Genomic DNA, 16,238 nt, shown 5'->3' with positions numbered 1-16,238 from the left:
TCAGTGCATAATTTGTTAGACGTGCATTTCTTTAGAATTTTTTGTTGCTATTCTGTCTCTCAGTGTTACAATACACCTACCATTTGATTTGTAGACTGATCATTTCTTTGTTAGTGGGCAAACATTCAAAATCAGCAAGGGATCATATACTTATTGCCTTCACTGTATAGTGTGTGCCAGGGCCGGATCTAGCCTATCTGGTCTGGGGGTGCAGTAAAAAAAAGTCAGGGGGCATAATGCCAACACCGTGTGTGAGTCACTGAGAGTTTGTCACAGAGTGTCACAACCTGGGAAACACTGTTATGTATTAGGATGACACAGGACCTGTCCTTATATCAGATGTACCTATCAGAATCCCCTTTTAAATCAGGGGTCCTCATCAGAGTCCCCATTTACATTGGGTTCCCATCTGCTTGTCCCCTTACATCAGGTGTCCCCATCAGAGTGCATCTATCACAGTTCCCCCTTAAATCAATTTTCCTCAGCAGAGTGCCCCGTTACATCAGGGTCCCCATCAGAGTGCCCCCTTACATCAGGTGTCCCCAACAGAGTACCCCATTAAATCAGGTGTCTCCATCAAAGTGACCCCTTACATCAGATGTCCCCATCAGAGTGCATTTATCAGAGCGCCCCCTTACATCAGGGTCCCCATCAGAGTGGCCCTTTACATGAGGTGTCCCATCAGAGTGCCCCCTTACATTAGGTGTCTCCCATCAGAGTGCCCCCTTACATCAGGTGTCCCATCAGAGTGCCCTCTTACATCAGGTGTCCTATCAGAGTGCCCTTTTACATCAATTGTCCCCAACAGAGTGGCCCTTTACATATGATCATCCCAATCAGAGCGCGCCCTTTTATCAGGTGTCCCCATCAGTGTGCCCCTTACATGGATTGTTACCATCAGAATGCCTCCTTACATCAAATGTCTGCATCAGACTGGCTCATGGATTAGTGGATGCATTTTCAGAGACCTGGGGGGGCACAGCTAAAATCTTGGGGGGGGGGGACCGCCCACACCAGCACCCCCCTAGATTCGCTGGTGTGTGCTTGTCTCAATCCATGGTGCCAAGTGCCATTTCTGTCTGCTGCTTCATTCCTTTGCTATATGCATGAGTCACTTCTGATGACTTTTCCTGACAAAGAGAAAAATGGTGACAGGGGAGGGACCTCCAGCACATTGACAGCCTCAGTTCTGTTCCTGTGTGCTGTGTGAAAGGGGCTGTGCCCCTTCCTTCTAATCAGTTATCAGACCTGATGTAACTTCAGCTCTCTGCCCCCTGCTTTGCAGAGCTAAAAGATCCTGTGTAAATTCTGCACTTCGAAAGAATGTAGCTAAAATAGGGTGTAGATAAACAGGTACAACTTACGTAGGAGGATTTGTTTCATTAGTGTGTATCACCTGAGGCCAGTTCACTGGATATATGTGAGGGTTTACAACCGCTTTAATGCATTCATGTGTGCACACTTTCCTCTTTATGTTGTAATGCCTTTATATAACCTCCATCTCTTCCCTGCATTAGTGAAAGCATAACTCTAGCGGACAATGAGATGAATGATTGATAGGCACAAAGATTTCAGTAGAGGACAATATTGACTAAAGAGGACCTGAGCTGTAAAAGCTGTGCCCAAAACAAGGCAAGTAGAGGTCAAAGGGCAATTCACCAGTATTGCCTTTGTTTTCCCAGCAGCTATTTTCCCCATTATGGACTTGCCTTGGCTAGTTCTGCACTGTGTCAGTGTGTGGGTAGCCACATTGGTAGAGGCAGACCTTTGCTTTTTCAGGTCACCAATGACTGGTGCCTGATCACTCAAGAAGTGGCAGAAGAGGTGGAGGATCCACAGAATAAAAAGCAGAAGCATGGAGATTCATGCGGTACAGCTTCCTCTCCAGCAAGCAGCACAATAATCAAATCCGACGAGACCAACAATGCCTCTCATATTGTAGATATACAGCTATGAGGTTTAGAAGTTCCTAAGCGCACTTACATATGAGGAATTCCATACAAAAGGTATGTTTTTCAGGTACTGCTTTGAGGTAAAGATCAGAATTTCTAGAGGTTCCCTATAACATAGAAAAGCTTCACTTTTTGAGTTCAGGTCTACTTTAATAAAGGATTGGCTTTAGTTTATAAATTTCAGTTGCTGTAGCAACAAGGTTTTAGTTTTTTGTTTGAATTGTGGATATCTAGTCAACTTGTAAGTATGTCCTTACATATCTTTTATATCCCTGGTGCCAAACAAGTGGCTTGCCAACCCCCTGTGTGCGGCCCATGGGCTGTTGGTCACCATAAAGAAAGCAGAGAGGAAGTGGAGTGCCAAGATCTGACATGTGCTCTGTGTTCCAGCAATGAAAGAGAGGCTGTATTATGGGCATCTCAGCCCACAACGTAAGAAAAGTCCTGGCTTGGGAAGAGAGAGAGCTGTGCAGGAGTGTATGATTGGTAAGTGGGGGGGATGGGGGTTAACTTTCACTGCCATGACCACCAGTGCCTGGCTAGGGAGGATAGGGGATGGTTAAATGTCACAACCACACAATGTGTGTGTGTTTGGGGGTGGATGGAGGGGTTACATTTCACTGCCATAAACACCAATGCAGGGGAATGTGGGTTAAATTTCACAGCCAGCTGCCACAAATGCAGGGGGGCTTATGAGGGGTTAACTGCCACTGACTGCTGTGGGGGAGAAATTAACTGTCATGACCACCAATGCAGGAGGAGGATGCAGGCGTTCACTGCCACCGACAACCAATGCAAAGGGGGGGGGGGTCACATTTCTCTATCAGTGACCAACAATGTTGGGAGAGGGTGGTTACCAGGGTGGATAAAAATCAATGATTTTTTTTTTAAAAATCAAAAAAAATCTGATTTTTTTTATTTAAATTGGATTTGTTTGATTTAAATTGTTTTTTTTTTAAATAAAATGCTTTTTGAGGAAAATATATTACCATCCAAAGGTTATTCCATCATGAAATAAAGGTTAGTTTTTTAATTATGTAGAATAAGGCTGTATAGGTTTAATTTTTTTGGTAAATAAATTCCATGAATCCATTCACAATGTCATGCTCTTCCAGAGGTTTGTGTAAGATTATTGGGCAGTTTCTCTGCCTACAAGATATCACAGATGCTCGGTTTACTTTTGCAGTTCTCAAAACTGAATTTGACTGAGCGGAGATCACATGCCTCTTCTTCACAGCAAAAATGTTATAACATGAACAGAGTTAAGAAAAAGACCTCAATCCTAACTTCTACAAACCTATGAATACAGAATCAACCCCTTCAGCGCTAAGTTTCAAGAAGTTCAGTGAAAAGAATAGAAACAATATTTTTCTGATTGTTTGGAGTGGAATAGATCTGCACAAGAAGAAAGTGAAACTAAGTGTGAGGAGGAAGGGGCTGACAGTCTAAGTTTCTTAAAATATATATATTTTGTTTAGCCAAATTAGTTAACAAACATGGATGTTAAAGCAAATAACATATGCTGGAAACTTATTGTTTCAGTTGAATAAATCTATTTAAATTGTTATTATTAAGGTAATGATTATTTTTCTCCTTCCTAAGTACAACAGAAAAGTTGTCCAAATATGAATGATTAACCTATTAAACTGGGGATAAAAAACTAATATGAAAAGTTGTTATTCTAAAAATCTTCATCTACTTGCATATTAAAGTTATACCAGCAAGAATTAGTCTTTATGTAGAAAACTAGGATTTAAATCAAGCCTTACTGACTAGTGATTTAAATCGTGATATAAATCAGTTTGATTTAAATCAAATCCACCCTGGTGGTTACTAGAACTGACACCAGTGCTGGGGGCTATTATTGCTCTCACTGACACCAGTGCTGGGGGCTATTATGCACACTGATACCAATGTTAATATTGCATCCACTGACATCAATGTGGGGGGGGGCGGTATTATTGAGTCCATTGACACCAGAGCTGGGGTTTAGTATTGGATATGCTGACAACAATGCTGGGAGTTATTGTACTCCGGACAAATTCAGTATACATTGCGATACGCAAAAAATGCAGCAGGACCAAACTTTTTGGGTGTTCAGGTGCAGAAATATGCTGCTATTGCGTTGCCTTCTGGAGGTGCTTGGGGCCACACTTGAAACCCACTATAATTTTCCAGTTCACCACCACTATTTTATATAGTGGTGATGGCTTAGCCTTTTGGTTCACAAAGTAACTTCTCGGCAACACATTGGTTACTTTTAGGTCTGTGAAAGATCACATGAAAGAAACATAATCACCATGGCAAGCATACATCCCAGCAGATGCCCAAGCAACTGAGAGGTAGGAGGCAGATGAAAGAGCTATGCGTTTCCAGGAAAACTGTGGCTCAATCTAATAGCACACCAACAACCTAAACATGATCCAAGCTAGGGACATGGGCTTACAGTGAGAGACAATAGGACAACCAGAATCTTGGAGGTTAACAATCTAAAAGGTAACTATAAAAATCCCTTTTACACAAGTGGACTGTGAAAAAGGAGAAAAAAAAAGGCTCAAACCATATCTGTCATCTAAGAAAGCCAACAGCGGCCTTGGGAATTAAAAAGACATTGACTGTAGATCATTCCCAGGAAATGTTACTTTTTTTAATCAGGTATAAAATATACACACTATTTTACAACACATTACTCCAACCACAACTCATATGAAACAGTATTTATTACACAAAATGAAAAAAAAAAAGTAACAAAAATATATAATCACGATAAGATTAGTTTCTCATTGCAAGCATTGCATTTATATCCCAGATAAGATTCCGTAACTGATCCATGATTTGCTTCAACTGTTGATTCTTTTGTTTTAATTTCTGCAAGAAAGAGAAAACATGGAGTCAATCACTAGTCTAGAAGAACCTAAAGTGATATTCAAGCCTAGAACTACCTAAGCTTAAAACTTCTCTCACCAACCTTCTAACACCTATACCAACTACCCAGAAGAAGGAAGATGCTTATACTTACCTATTCTCAGAGTGCTCCAGTCCGGTCACATTATCTCTCCATTGGCCAGCTTTAGGGGAGAGGAGAAAGCGCCAACAACTGGAATGCCCAGGCGGTGAAGACACCCATAGACTTACTATGGGGCATCTGATGTCGGCAGCTTCCTTCTACTGGGTAGGAATTATAGGTGATAGGAGGGTGGGAGCAGATTTAGGAGCTTAGTTCTAACCTGGAATTTCACTTTAATGCATGATAATAATTAAAAACAAAAACAGAAGTACCACCATAAAAGCGTGGGGGGCTGAGTGACTTTAAAGTGTACTTTAAGCACTAACATGGAAGATTTTGACTGGACATACAGAGAAATGTACATACTAGGCTCAATGTACACTGCAGCTGATAAACTCACATTTAGGAGCTTTTCTGCATTTTTTTCAGCAGCCCCTGAACTCTCCCTAATGTTTTCCTATGTGTCCATGTACACCATGTTATTTACAGTCATTCATAGGCAGTTGAATTTAGTTGTTTTTTTGAACGCACCAAACTTGCGTTCATGAGTAGATTTTATCAGCACTTCAAACGCCGAACGCTTGTTAACGCGGCTAACCGCATTTAAACAATTTGTTTAACTCTCCCACTTCCAGATGCTGTGCAGAGCCTTTTTTTCATCATGAAAAATGCATGCAAAGCGTTTTCCCGGTACGCAAATGGACCTGGTACACCACACTTTGAGGTTTCGCATGAAAGAAAATTTGTTAGACACTGCTGCAAGAATTTCTGCACAGAAATGAGCTGGAACACATATAAACACCACAAAAAAAAAAAATAGACCGCAAATCTCAACATCAATAGTTCATTTGTTACTTTTTTTCAGTGCATTCTTGGTATTTTGGAAGGTCTCCTGAGGTTATCTTTAAAAAACACTTCTAAACGCAAATGGTCATAAACGCGGTATGCAAATGCAGCTAAAAAGACATCTTTTAACCTACGTTTTCCAGCAGTCAGTTTCCATCATTCAGAAGTGTTTTCCAAACATCCCGTGTACATGGAGATTAAGCATGTACAATCTCACAACATTTCAGTTATTGCATCTGTATGTGGATTGGATGTGGTTTGAACCGCATACAATCCGCATGACATGTGAATAAACATTGCTTCCTATGGTGCCTGTTCACATCTGTCTGATGCACTGGCGGTGCAGATTCAGTGCAGTTTTAAAAAGAGTCATGTCCGATTTCTGAGCAGTGCAGTCCATTTCAGGTGCGGATTACAGGCTATGGACTTCTATGGGAACCGTTTCTAAACCGCATACTGTATGTGTGAGCAAAATAAAATCCTGAGCTAATCCTGTTCTGAACCTGATGTAAATCTGGCGTGAACAACAACTGAATCAATTACCATAAATGTATGATAGGTGTGGTGTAAATGATTAAATGAAAATATGACTCCCTGAGGTATCATCCTGATTACAAATGTACACATTGGGGTGTGGAAGTGGGACTTTAATTATACCACAGGGGTTCACAAGTGGACCTATATGTTATACCCACAGACACAAAATTACATTAGTTTATTAACCTCCTTAGCGGTATTCCCGAGTGTAGCTCGGGGTAAAATTTGAGTACCAAGAGCGGTAACCCCGAGCTAAACTCGGGCTTACCATGCGGCGTTGCTCAGGGAGTCCCTGCAGCACTTACCTTGTCCTTCGCTCCCGCGATGTGTCCCCTGCAGCGTCCCCGGCCATCTCCTCCGGCCAATGCCGGCATCCGGTCCCTGTGACGTCGGGACGTACGGGCGCCGGAACCGGCGGCAAATTTGAAATTTTTAAAAAATTTCATTTTTGCTGTCATTGCTGTTTCAATGCATTTCACATATATTTTGTTCCTACTGCTTTGTTCTGTGCTCTGCCTGCATTTTTACTGTTCTTTCTGCCTGGAAACTTAGAAAACTCCATGGCGTCCAAAAAGCGTCCCTTTACGTCAAAAGCGGTTTTAGACCAGCTAGAGAACAGCGATAGTAAATCAGAACCACTTGCAGAATTGAGTGATAATGATTCGTGGGGAAATTCGTCATCAGACACTGAAAACGATTTTGCAACTTTGCTCAGCGATGTGCGAATTTGCCTCTGTATTTCAAATTTCAGTGTTTTTGGTTTGATTATATTATTGAATTAAATTTATTATTATTATTTTTTATGATTATTTATTAAATTATAATTTATGATTTTGTGTTTCAAGTTTTATCATACCCGGGATGTTTACTAGACTCTTGTTCGTACAGATTTCAGTGAGTTATTCCTAAAAATTACAGCCTACAATAAAAAACTACATATTTCCATGCAAAAAAATGGTACCGCTTTCAGCACAAAAAAAAAAAAAATCGGAAAGAATCATACCGCCGAGGAGGTTAAATTGACATATAAAAATAACCATCTCTAGGAACAAACATTTCTTGGATATAAAATGCGTCCAATGCATAAAATGTTTCTTGGATATAAAAGGTATCATTAAAGTCCCACTTCCACGCCCCAATTTGTACTGTATCAAATAGCTGTGAAACCTGATCTTCAATCTGCATCGCACATGCGTGAATCAGCTCTTAGCCTCGGTTCACATCTGTGCGGGTGGTACTGCTCCGGGACCCGCACAAATGCCTGCAGCCGCACCACCCACACAGAGGAAGGCAGGAGCCATTAATTCTAATGGCACGCCGCCCACACTGGAAATTGCAACCATACTGGAAAAAGCCTCGGGAACCTCTGTTCCGGTGCGGGCTACGATTTCCAAAGTAGTGCAGGGAGTTCTTCCCTGCATGTCCCTGGCCACGGGAGTCCATTCAAATGAATGGGCTCTCATGCCCACGCAAATCGCGGCCCACACAGATGTGAACCAGGGCTAAGGGTCTCTTCAGACCAGGTGTGGTGGGACTGCGATGAGTGGCTATTCCAGCACAGTCCCACCGCACCTCCACTGTAAGACAAGGCAAAATGCCTTGTTTCTGGTGAGGCCAGATCATACCACTACATTATGGTGGCATCTGGGCTGTGTGCGCTGAAAGGGAAAAAACAAAAAAACAAACAAAAAAGAGAAAAAAAAAAAAAAAAAAAAGGACCGCATGCAGCACTTTTTTCCAAGCGCAGCACACTCACTGCATGCTGACCGATAGAACTTTACAAACTGTCACTGTGAAATTTCAATAAAGTGAATTAAAAAAAAAAAAAAAGTGAACAGTGTGATGCCTCAGAATCAGCTCATCAGCACTGTCTGTACCGCAACACACACCAGCCACCACAGTTGCAATAAAAACTTTGTGAGATCAGAGGAAACCTTGCAACATTTTAAAGGATAAGTTCAGCTTTTAAAAAATAAATAAATAAATGCATACATACATATGCATCTTTTTGCAGGTAAATGTGCAATTATTATTTTTTTTTTTACTGGGAGCCTCTAAAGCATCTGCTGATCGTGGGTGCTATGCAGGGCTCTTGCAGACTGTGTGTAAGCTTTCTGGCAACACCTTGTACGAGCAGCCAGTTACATACTGACAGGAAGCCTCAATGAACCACAAAGGCTGTCGTTGTTCTAGTTTCCCATTCATAGAATACTGTGAATGAGTGACGAAGCCAGGCAGGCAGAGTCGCATCTTTTTTGAATTGTGGCAGCCGACATGGCGAGAAGATCCCTGGTCTGCTGTCACAGCAGGGGCAGCGGCAGCAGTAAAATATTACACCCTGAATACATGTAATATGTTGGAAAAGGTGAACTTATCCTTTAATATTACCTTTCTGCGATGTGACATAATGCTCTTTAAAGCATCCTTTCTCAACCAGGGTGCTTTGAGGTTTCTTCAGTGGTGCCTTAGCAAAATGTCTACAAATTTCCCAGAAAATGTATACAAGCCAGCAGGTGGAACAAGCCTGCCTTTTATTTATACAAAGTCACAGGTTGTCATTGTGCACCATTACGACCCTCTAGCCACCGGCATCCTGACAACCAATGACATCATCAGTTGATAAGGAGGATGTTAGCTGCCTGCACAGCATCCTAGTTTGCCCCTCTCCATCAGTAATGGGGTCACATCAGCTCAGTGATGGAGAAAAACTGAGGGAGAAGAGAAACATTGGAATACTAGACAGTACCAGTGTGCAAAAGTTTATTTGCTTTGGAAAAATAAATCCTCTCTAATGTTGGGTGTGCTATATGTGTGTATGTTGCTGCGTTACATAAAACTATTAGAAACGTTTTTCACATTTTAGAATGGGGTGCCTCGGGACTGTCCATAATTTTAAAGGGTGACTTGACTGAAAAAAGGTTGAGAAACACTGCTTTAAAGCACAGCAAGTATGTAAAATGGACCTTAAAAAAAAGAAAAAAAAAAAAAAAAAGTTGTTGGCATGTATAAACAATTAATAGGAGTGGACCTTCCTTTTAAGGGTATCACATTCAATTCTTTGACAATCAAAACAGTTGTCAAAATAATCAAACACAATGTACTTTTAGGGCACCTATATATCATGCCATACAACATCAAAAATGCATTTTATTAAAATGAAATTAAAACATTTAAAAATTTACACTGTGCACAGTAATGTTTACATCTCCTCCCAAACCCCAATACTTATACACAACCCCCTCCCACACCCATAAGCCATCTAAATACCCGTCAATCAAGGTTTATGGTCCTCAGTCACATTACAATATGTTACATTTGTGAGGTGTACTAATTCGGTGGTGGAATGGAGGTTTGCCTCAACGTGCATCTTGGGTAAAAAAATTCTGCTTCTTCAGGAGCGCAGTATAGGAAATTTTCTTGTGCTTGTAATCTGTGCTCCATTCAAAACACCATGAAACCCCACCAGGGGCGAGCGCAGGGGTACAAAGGAGAGACCCAACACTCAAGCTGATGTTACCCTATTTGTTGCCAAAGGATGTAACTCCATCACCTTAGCAGTAACCACTGAACACAGCCATCTCATTTATGGCATACCCAAGGGTGGGGAGAGAGAACAGACAGAAGATCACAGCCTTTTATTTCTGGAACCCTGAATAGTAAGACACGTTGTTGCACCGACACCTTATGGCGTGTTCAGAGCAGAGCTTTTTTTCAGTGGGAATGCAGTTCCGGCACCTCCAGCTCCGAAATTATGTAATAGCAAGGGGTACTGGGGTGTGCTGTAGGATCTGTTGTTGCTGGCTGCTGGATGGATCTATTGTCACTAAAGGGGATCTCCTTTTGTGTGATGGTCTATTGTTGCTGGTGGGGATCTGTTGTTGATGGGGGTCAATTGTAGCTGGAAGCGAGCAACTGTTGAGGGAGGGGTCTATTGTCGCTGGCTGCTGGACAGTCTATCGATGTTGGCTGCTGGGAAATCTGTTGTAGTTGTCGGGGGTCTTTTGTTGCTCGGGTGGTATTTTGTTTTGGAGGTCCATGGTTATTGAAGGAATCTATTGTTGCTGGGCGAGTCTATTGCTGCTGGCTGCAGGGGATCTATTTTTCTGCTTTTCTTGTTATCATTAACAAGTTCTATAGAAATTATTTAGCACCACAAAATGATACTTGGCTCTGTATTCTCTAAAAGGAGTGGTACTGGGAGGTGGGTAGGGGGTGGAACTACTAAAAGGTGCTCAGAGGTGGGTGGGGGGGTGGAGACAAGAAGTGACTCAGAAGAGGGGGGGGGAGTTCCTGCACCTATTTTTTTTCAGCAAAAAAGCCCTGGCTCAGAGTATCTGCTTCTCCAGTCCTGCATTATGTATAGTACACCATGAACTGTGTCCCGGTGCCCCTGTATCTAACCCACAAGTCCAAAACCGTATGGTATAAGAAAGTTCACCTCTGTAAGCCCAAATGCCAGGTTGTTCTGATCAGAGCTTGTCCATTGCCATCTGTGGGGGCCACTGACAGGCTAATAGAGAAATATATATATATATATATATATATATATATATATATATATATATATATATATATATAAATTTATTTTTTTAGATAGGAAGCAATCATAAGCGCTGAAATTTGTAGCACAGGCACAAGGTTGCCATACCTTATTGACTTCCATGATTTCCCTTCGTTCCTCACTTGCGTATCGCAGCTGACTGGCTGGCCCACGGTCATCATTCTTCCAGTAGTCATCTTCCACGTAGGGGATCAGTTGCTGGAAATCAACAGACACAATATATTAAGTCTAGCCATTCAGGAGTCAAAGACAAGTATACTATTTGGAAACTTACTTAAAGGCATTATGACCCTTCCTACTTGCTCAAACTGTGCATTGATGATGTAGTTTCATGGTGTCATTTGTTGCTCTGTTTGCACAGCCTATAACAAGTAAATCTCCACATTTCTTTGCCAGCAATTTCTGTTTGTGTTCAAACATGAGGCATGCTGCATGGCACTGCACAGGTTAATGCCTGACGTCTGTCTGTAGTCTAAGAACTGACACTTCCAGTGAAGGAACGGCATATCCTACAATCCCTGGGCCTCTTAGTCTAGCACTGGTTCAGGTGCAATAATTGGTTCTGACACAGACAAAAGTAGGCAGACGAATGGAGGGAAGAGATTTGTTTTCTTCACATTAGCACTCCCACATTTAGGAAAGGGTGAGGCACAGATTGGACACAGTGGGGTTTATTTACTAAAGCTGGAGTCTCCAAAATCAGACTCCCTTCTGCATAGAAACCAATCAGCTTCCAGGTTTCATTGCCAAAGCTTCATTGAACAAGCTGAGGTTAGAAGCTGATTGGTTTCTATGCAGAAGGGAGTCTGATTTTGGACTCTCCAGCTTTAGTAAATAAACCCCAGTGTGACCTGGATCAAGAAGTTGTCTGTTGCTTTAGGGCAGTGGTCTCCAAACTGTGGCCTGGGGGCCGAATGTGGACCTTTGTGTGCCTTCATCTGGCCTTTGGGGCACTATTCCCACTACTGACACTATCAATGGAGCACTATTCTTCCCAATGGATACCAAATATGGGGAACTATTTCTACCATTAAAACCAATGATGAGGCACGGATGTTCCGGGCATTTTCTACTCCCAACTGGTCACTGTCCGGCCCCCACAAACCTTGAATGGCAGTAAACTGGCCCTTTGCTTAGAAAGTTTGGAGACCCCTGCTTTAGTGGATAGGGACAAGCTAGGTGAATGAATACATGGAAAAAGTCGTGACACTACAAAACTGCAGCAGCACCATGTGAGTCCATCAGTACAAGGTTAAGGCAAACAAAACAATGCAGATAATAGACCTTCTCCAAACACTGCCTCCTCCACCATCCCAGAACCCATGCAGGCGCTACTTGACTTCTTGCTGAGCTGCCTGCATTGGTTTGTGGGAGAGCAGGGAGCTCCCTACAGTGCCAGCAGTCCCTCACCTCTATTGGAACCGGGTCCAGTCCAGCGCAGTTCTCATTACATTTGTCGTACACCAACCGCAACTTGCGGAACAGAATTGAAAGCTGTCGCAGATGCTCTTGTAACTTCCCCAGTCGGTCCTGGTAGGTCCCTGTATGATATGTAACACCATTTGGCAGCTGAAAAAAAAAAAAATTATAAATTAAGTTTATAAAAAAAAAGTATGGATATAGAAGATATATGAAGCTCAGCTTAACCACTTGACCTCTGGAAGGTTTTACCCCCTTCATGACCAAGCCATTTTTTTTGCTACTCAGCACTGCGCTACTTCACCTGACAATTGCACTGCCATGCAACGCTGTACCAAAACAAAACGTATATAATTTTTTTCACACATATTTCTTTTCTTTATTTTGGTGGAATTTGATCACCTCTGGGTTTTTTTTTATAATTAGATAAACGAAAAAAGACCAAAAAGTTTGAAGAAAAAAAAAAAACAAAACAAAACTTTTTTTCACTTTCTGCTATAAAACATCCCAAAAATTTTTTTTAAGAAAATCAAATTTCTTCATAAATTTAGGCCAAAATATATTCTGCTAAGTCTTTTGTTAAAAAAAAAAAAAAAAAAATTCCCAATAAGTGTATATTAACTGGTTTGCGTGAAAGTTATAGCATCTAGAAACTATGATATATATATTGGAGTACTTTTTTACTTTTTATACTAGTAAGGGCAGTGATCAGTGACTTGTAGCAGGACTGTGATAGTGTGACAGGCAATCTGGCACTTTGTGGGAACTGACTAACTGCCACTGACACGAATACTGTGATCAGGGCTAACAATATACATTGACACTGTACCAAAGACACTGGCTGGGAAGGGGTTAACACTTAAGGGTTAACCATGTGCCCAACAATGTCAATTGTGTTTACTGTTTGGTGCTTTTACTAATCAATGTTCTGGTTTTTACTCCATGCTTTGCAAAGGGAATTAAAAACGGCACATCACTGCTGTCTGTAGAGAGTCCTGTGTTGCTTACCAACACAGGGCTCTCTTCTGTCACTTGCTAGGCCAATCAGTAGGTCCCAGCCGTAAACCATTGGTTGGGACCTGCTGATTGGCATTTGCTGTAAAGCATGACAGCACAGCCGGGGCAGCAGGCCTAGAAATGCTGATTTGGTCACTTCTGGCAACTCAGCCGCAAGCAAGACATTCCCTAATAGGGCATCTGCCAAACTTGCTCTTGTTTTTTACTATAATGAGTTGTGGAGTGGATGGATGGAAATGACTTGAGAAAAAGAGGTAGAGATGAGTTTAGAGGACACCCGGGCTCATCTCCAGTCTACAAGGTGTCACTAGAGAGGAAAACGGGAAGTGAGCTGTCACTCACACCAAATCAACCACGTTCACCCAAGTACCAATGGAGCAGGATGCTCGTGACATCATTGACCAACTATGGCCACATTAGGTCAATGATGTCACAAGCATCCCTGCCCCCTTTGTTACATGCGGAATACGCTGGTTGCAGATGATTGGTCAATGGTGTCACAAGCATCCCTCCCCTTGTTTGCATGCAGAGTGCCCTGGTCGCGGACAATTGGGTGATCATCTCTACTGACACATTATAGACTGGAGATGAGCTCAGGCACCCTCTAACTTCACCTCTACTGGAACTCGCACCTTTTTTTTACTCCAATGAGATGTGGGCTGGGCGGGAACGACATGGGAATAAGTTCAGCTACAGATGAGTTTAGAGGATGCCCGGGCTCATCACCTGTCCACATTGAGTCACTTGAGAGGAGCACAGGTCCAGACCAAACCCAGAAGAAAGATGTCACTCCCACAAAATCAGCGCCCAATCAGCTGTGACCATGTAACAAAGGGGCAGGGATGCTTGGACATGATTGATGTAATGTGGCTGTATTTAGTCAATGATGTAATGAGCATCCCCGCCCCTTTGTTACGTGCAGAATTCCCTGGTCACAACTGATTGGTCAAAGATATCAGGAGAATCCCTGCCCCTTGGCACATGTGGAATACCCTGGTCACACCCCTCGGTTATGTGCAGAACACCTGGGTTGCAGCTGATTGGTCAATGTCATCACAAGCATTCCCACCCCTTTGTTACATGTGGAATGACCTGATTAGCCAATATAGTCACCAGCATCCCTGCCCCTTTGTTATTTATGGAATGCCCTGGTTGCAGCTGATTGGCCAATGAAGACATGAGCAGTCCCGCCCCTTTGTTACATGTGAAATGCCCTGGTTGCAGCTGATTGGCCGACGCCATCACAAGCATCCCCACACCTTTGTTATTTGTGGAATGTCCTGGTTGCAGCTGATTGGTCAATGTAGCTATGAGCATTCCCACCCCTTTGTTACACGTGGAATTCCCTGGTTGCAGCCGATTGGTCAATGTCGTCACAAGCATCCCCATCCCTTTGTTACATGTGAAATGCCCTGATTGGCCAATGTTGTCACAAGCATCCCAGCCCCTTTGTTACATATGGAATGTCCTGGATGCATGCTGATTGGCCAATGTAGTCAAGAACATTCCTGCCCCTTTGTTGCAGCTGATTGGTCAACGCAGTTACAAGCATCCCCACCCCTTTGTTATGTGTGGGATGCCCTGGTTTCAGCTGATTGGCCAATGCCGTCACAAGCATCCCCGCCCCTTTGTTACATGTGAAATACCCTGGTTACAGCTGATTGGCCAATGCCATCACAAGCATCCCCGCCCCTTTGTTATGTGTGGGATGTCCTGGTTGCAGCTGATTGGCCAATGATATCACAGTATCCCCGCCCTTTTTTATGTGCAGGATGCCCTGCAAGTTCCTCCTATGGAATCCCCCACTACAGCTCATGGAGGAGGGAGAGGCCAGCACCTTGGGGGAGGAGCCACATTCACACGTAAACGCGCACAAGCACACGTTCCTGCCACTCCAAACAAAGCCAGCTAACGCAAAATGTTGCGTACCACAAATGCATGTAAAAAAGGAAAAAAAACATTGCAGGAAATTCTTTAGTGCATCTGTCACAGGCATGGCTGCCCTATGTGCGTCTGCAAAAAAAAATGCAGAAGAAAAAACTACGTGCCGCTACACTAGGTGTGAATGGGGGCGCGGCGCAGCTGATCTCCTGCCTCCTCTTTGCAGCCATCTCCATGCACTCCAGCAATGGCGGCTCAGCATTCCTCAAGGTGGATTCCCCCCATCCCCACAATCAGACAGACAGCTGTCCTCATTCTAAGCCCCTGTGACAACGCTGAAACAAAATGAGGAGCCAGGAGCATAGCGTTGTCACCCTAAACCAGGAAGTGGACCTTTCATGGCAGGATCTCCGTCCATAGGAGGCCAGGAGTCCCCCGCTGGAAGCAGTGAATGGCACCCGCAGTGGCGCAGCGCTCACCTGCATGTTTCGCAGCAGCTGGAAGATCTCCATGGTGCGGAAGACGATGTCCTGCACTGTCTCCTGTCCGATCCGGCACAGGGACGCCGTGTTAACCTCCCGGGGGGCGGTGGAGGGTGGAGGACCGGGGAAGCCCCCGGGAGGCCCTGCCATTGCCCCTCCGGAGAGCGGAGGAGTGGACATACCGAACCGGGCCCGACAGTACACAACGCCGGATACTATTCCCGGTGCCCTCCGCAAGATGGCGATGGAGAAACACGCACCGCTGTTGTCTGCGCCGAATCCTGCCAACCACAGCATGACAGAGTCTTTTTTTTCCATCAACAACTTTATGTCTATTCATACAAAAGAACAACAATGGATAGGAAGAGTGTTAGATGTTTACAATTCAGTCAATGTAATCCACTTGCCCTCCAGAGGATTTGCCCCCCTTCTTGACCAGGCCATATTTTTGCGATACGGTGCTGCATTAGTTTAACTGACAATTACGCGGTCATGCAATGCTGTACATAAATGACATTTATGTCATTTTCTCCCCC

At 43.3% G+C, this 16,238-nt stretch overlaps 1 protein-coding gene across 1 annotated transcript; it reads right to left on the bottom strand.

Annotated features, from left to right (window-relative positions):
• Positions 1–4,654: 4,654 nt before the first annotated feature.
• On the bottom strand, positions 4,655–15,955 carry MED30 (mediator complex subunit 30). The gene is made up of 4 exons (XM_089659041.1): positions 15,700–15,955; positions 12,314–12,472; positions 10,991–11,101; positions 4,655–4,820 (listed from the first exon to the last, which is right to left on the bottom strand). Exons 1-4 carry the CDS (start codon positions 15,880–15,882, stop codon positions 4,725–4,727), a joined length of 549 nt encoding a protein of 182 aa, XP_089515167.1. The 5' UTR covers positions 15,883–15,955; the 3' UTR covers positions 4,655–4,724.
• Positions 15,956–16,238: the final 283 nt, after the last annotated feature.

This window comes from Staurois parvus, unplaced genomic scaffold, assembly GCF_062004578.1.
Source record: "Staurois parvus isolate SC_StPar_1 unplaced genomic scaffold, SC_StPar_1.0 ptg000030l, whole genome shotgun sequence".
NCBI classification, from domain to species: Eukaryota; Metazoa; Chordata; class Amphibia; order Anura; family Ranidae; genus Staurois; species Staurois parvus.
This window is presented reverse-complemented; position numbering and strand designations above follow the sequence as displayed.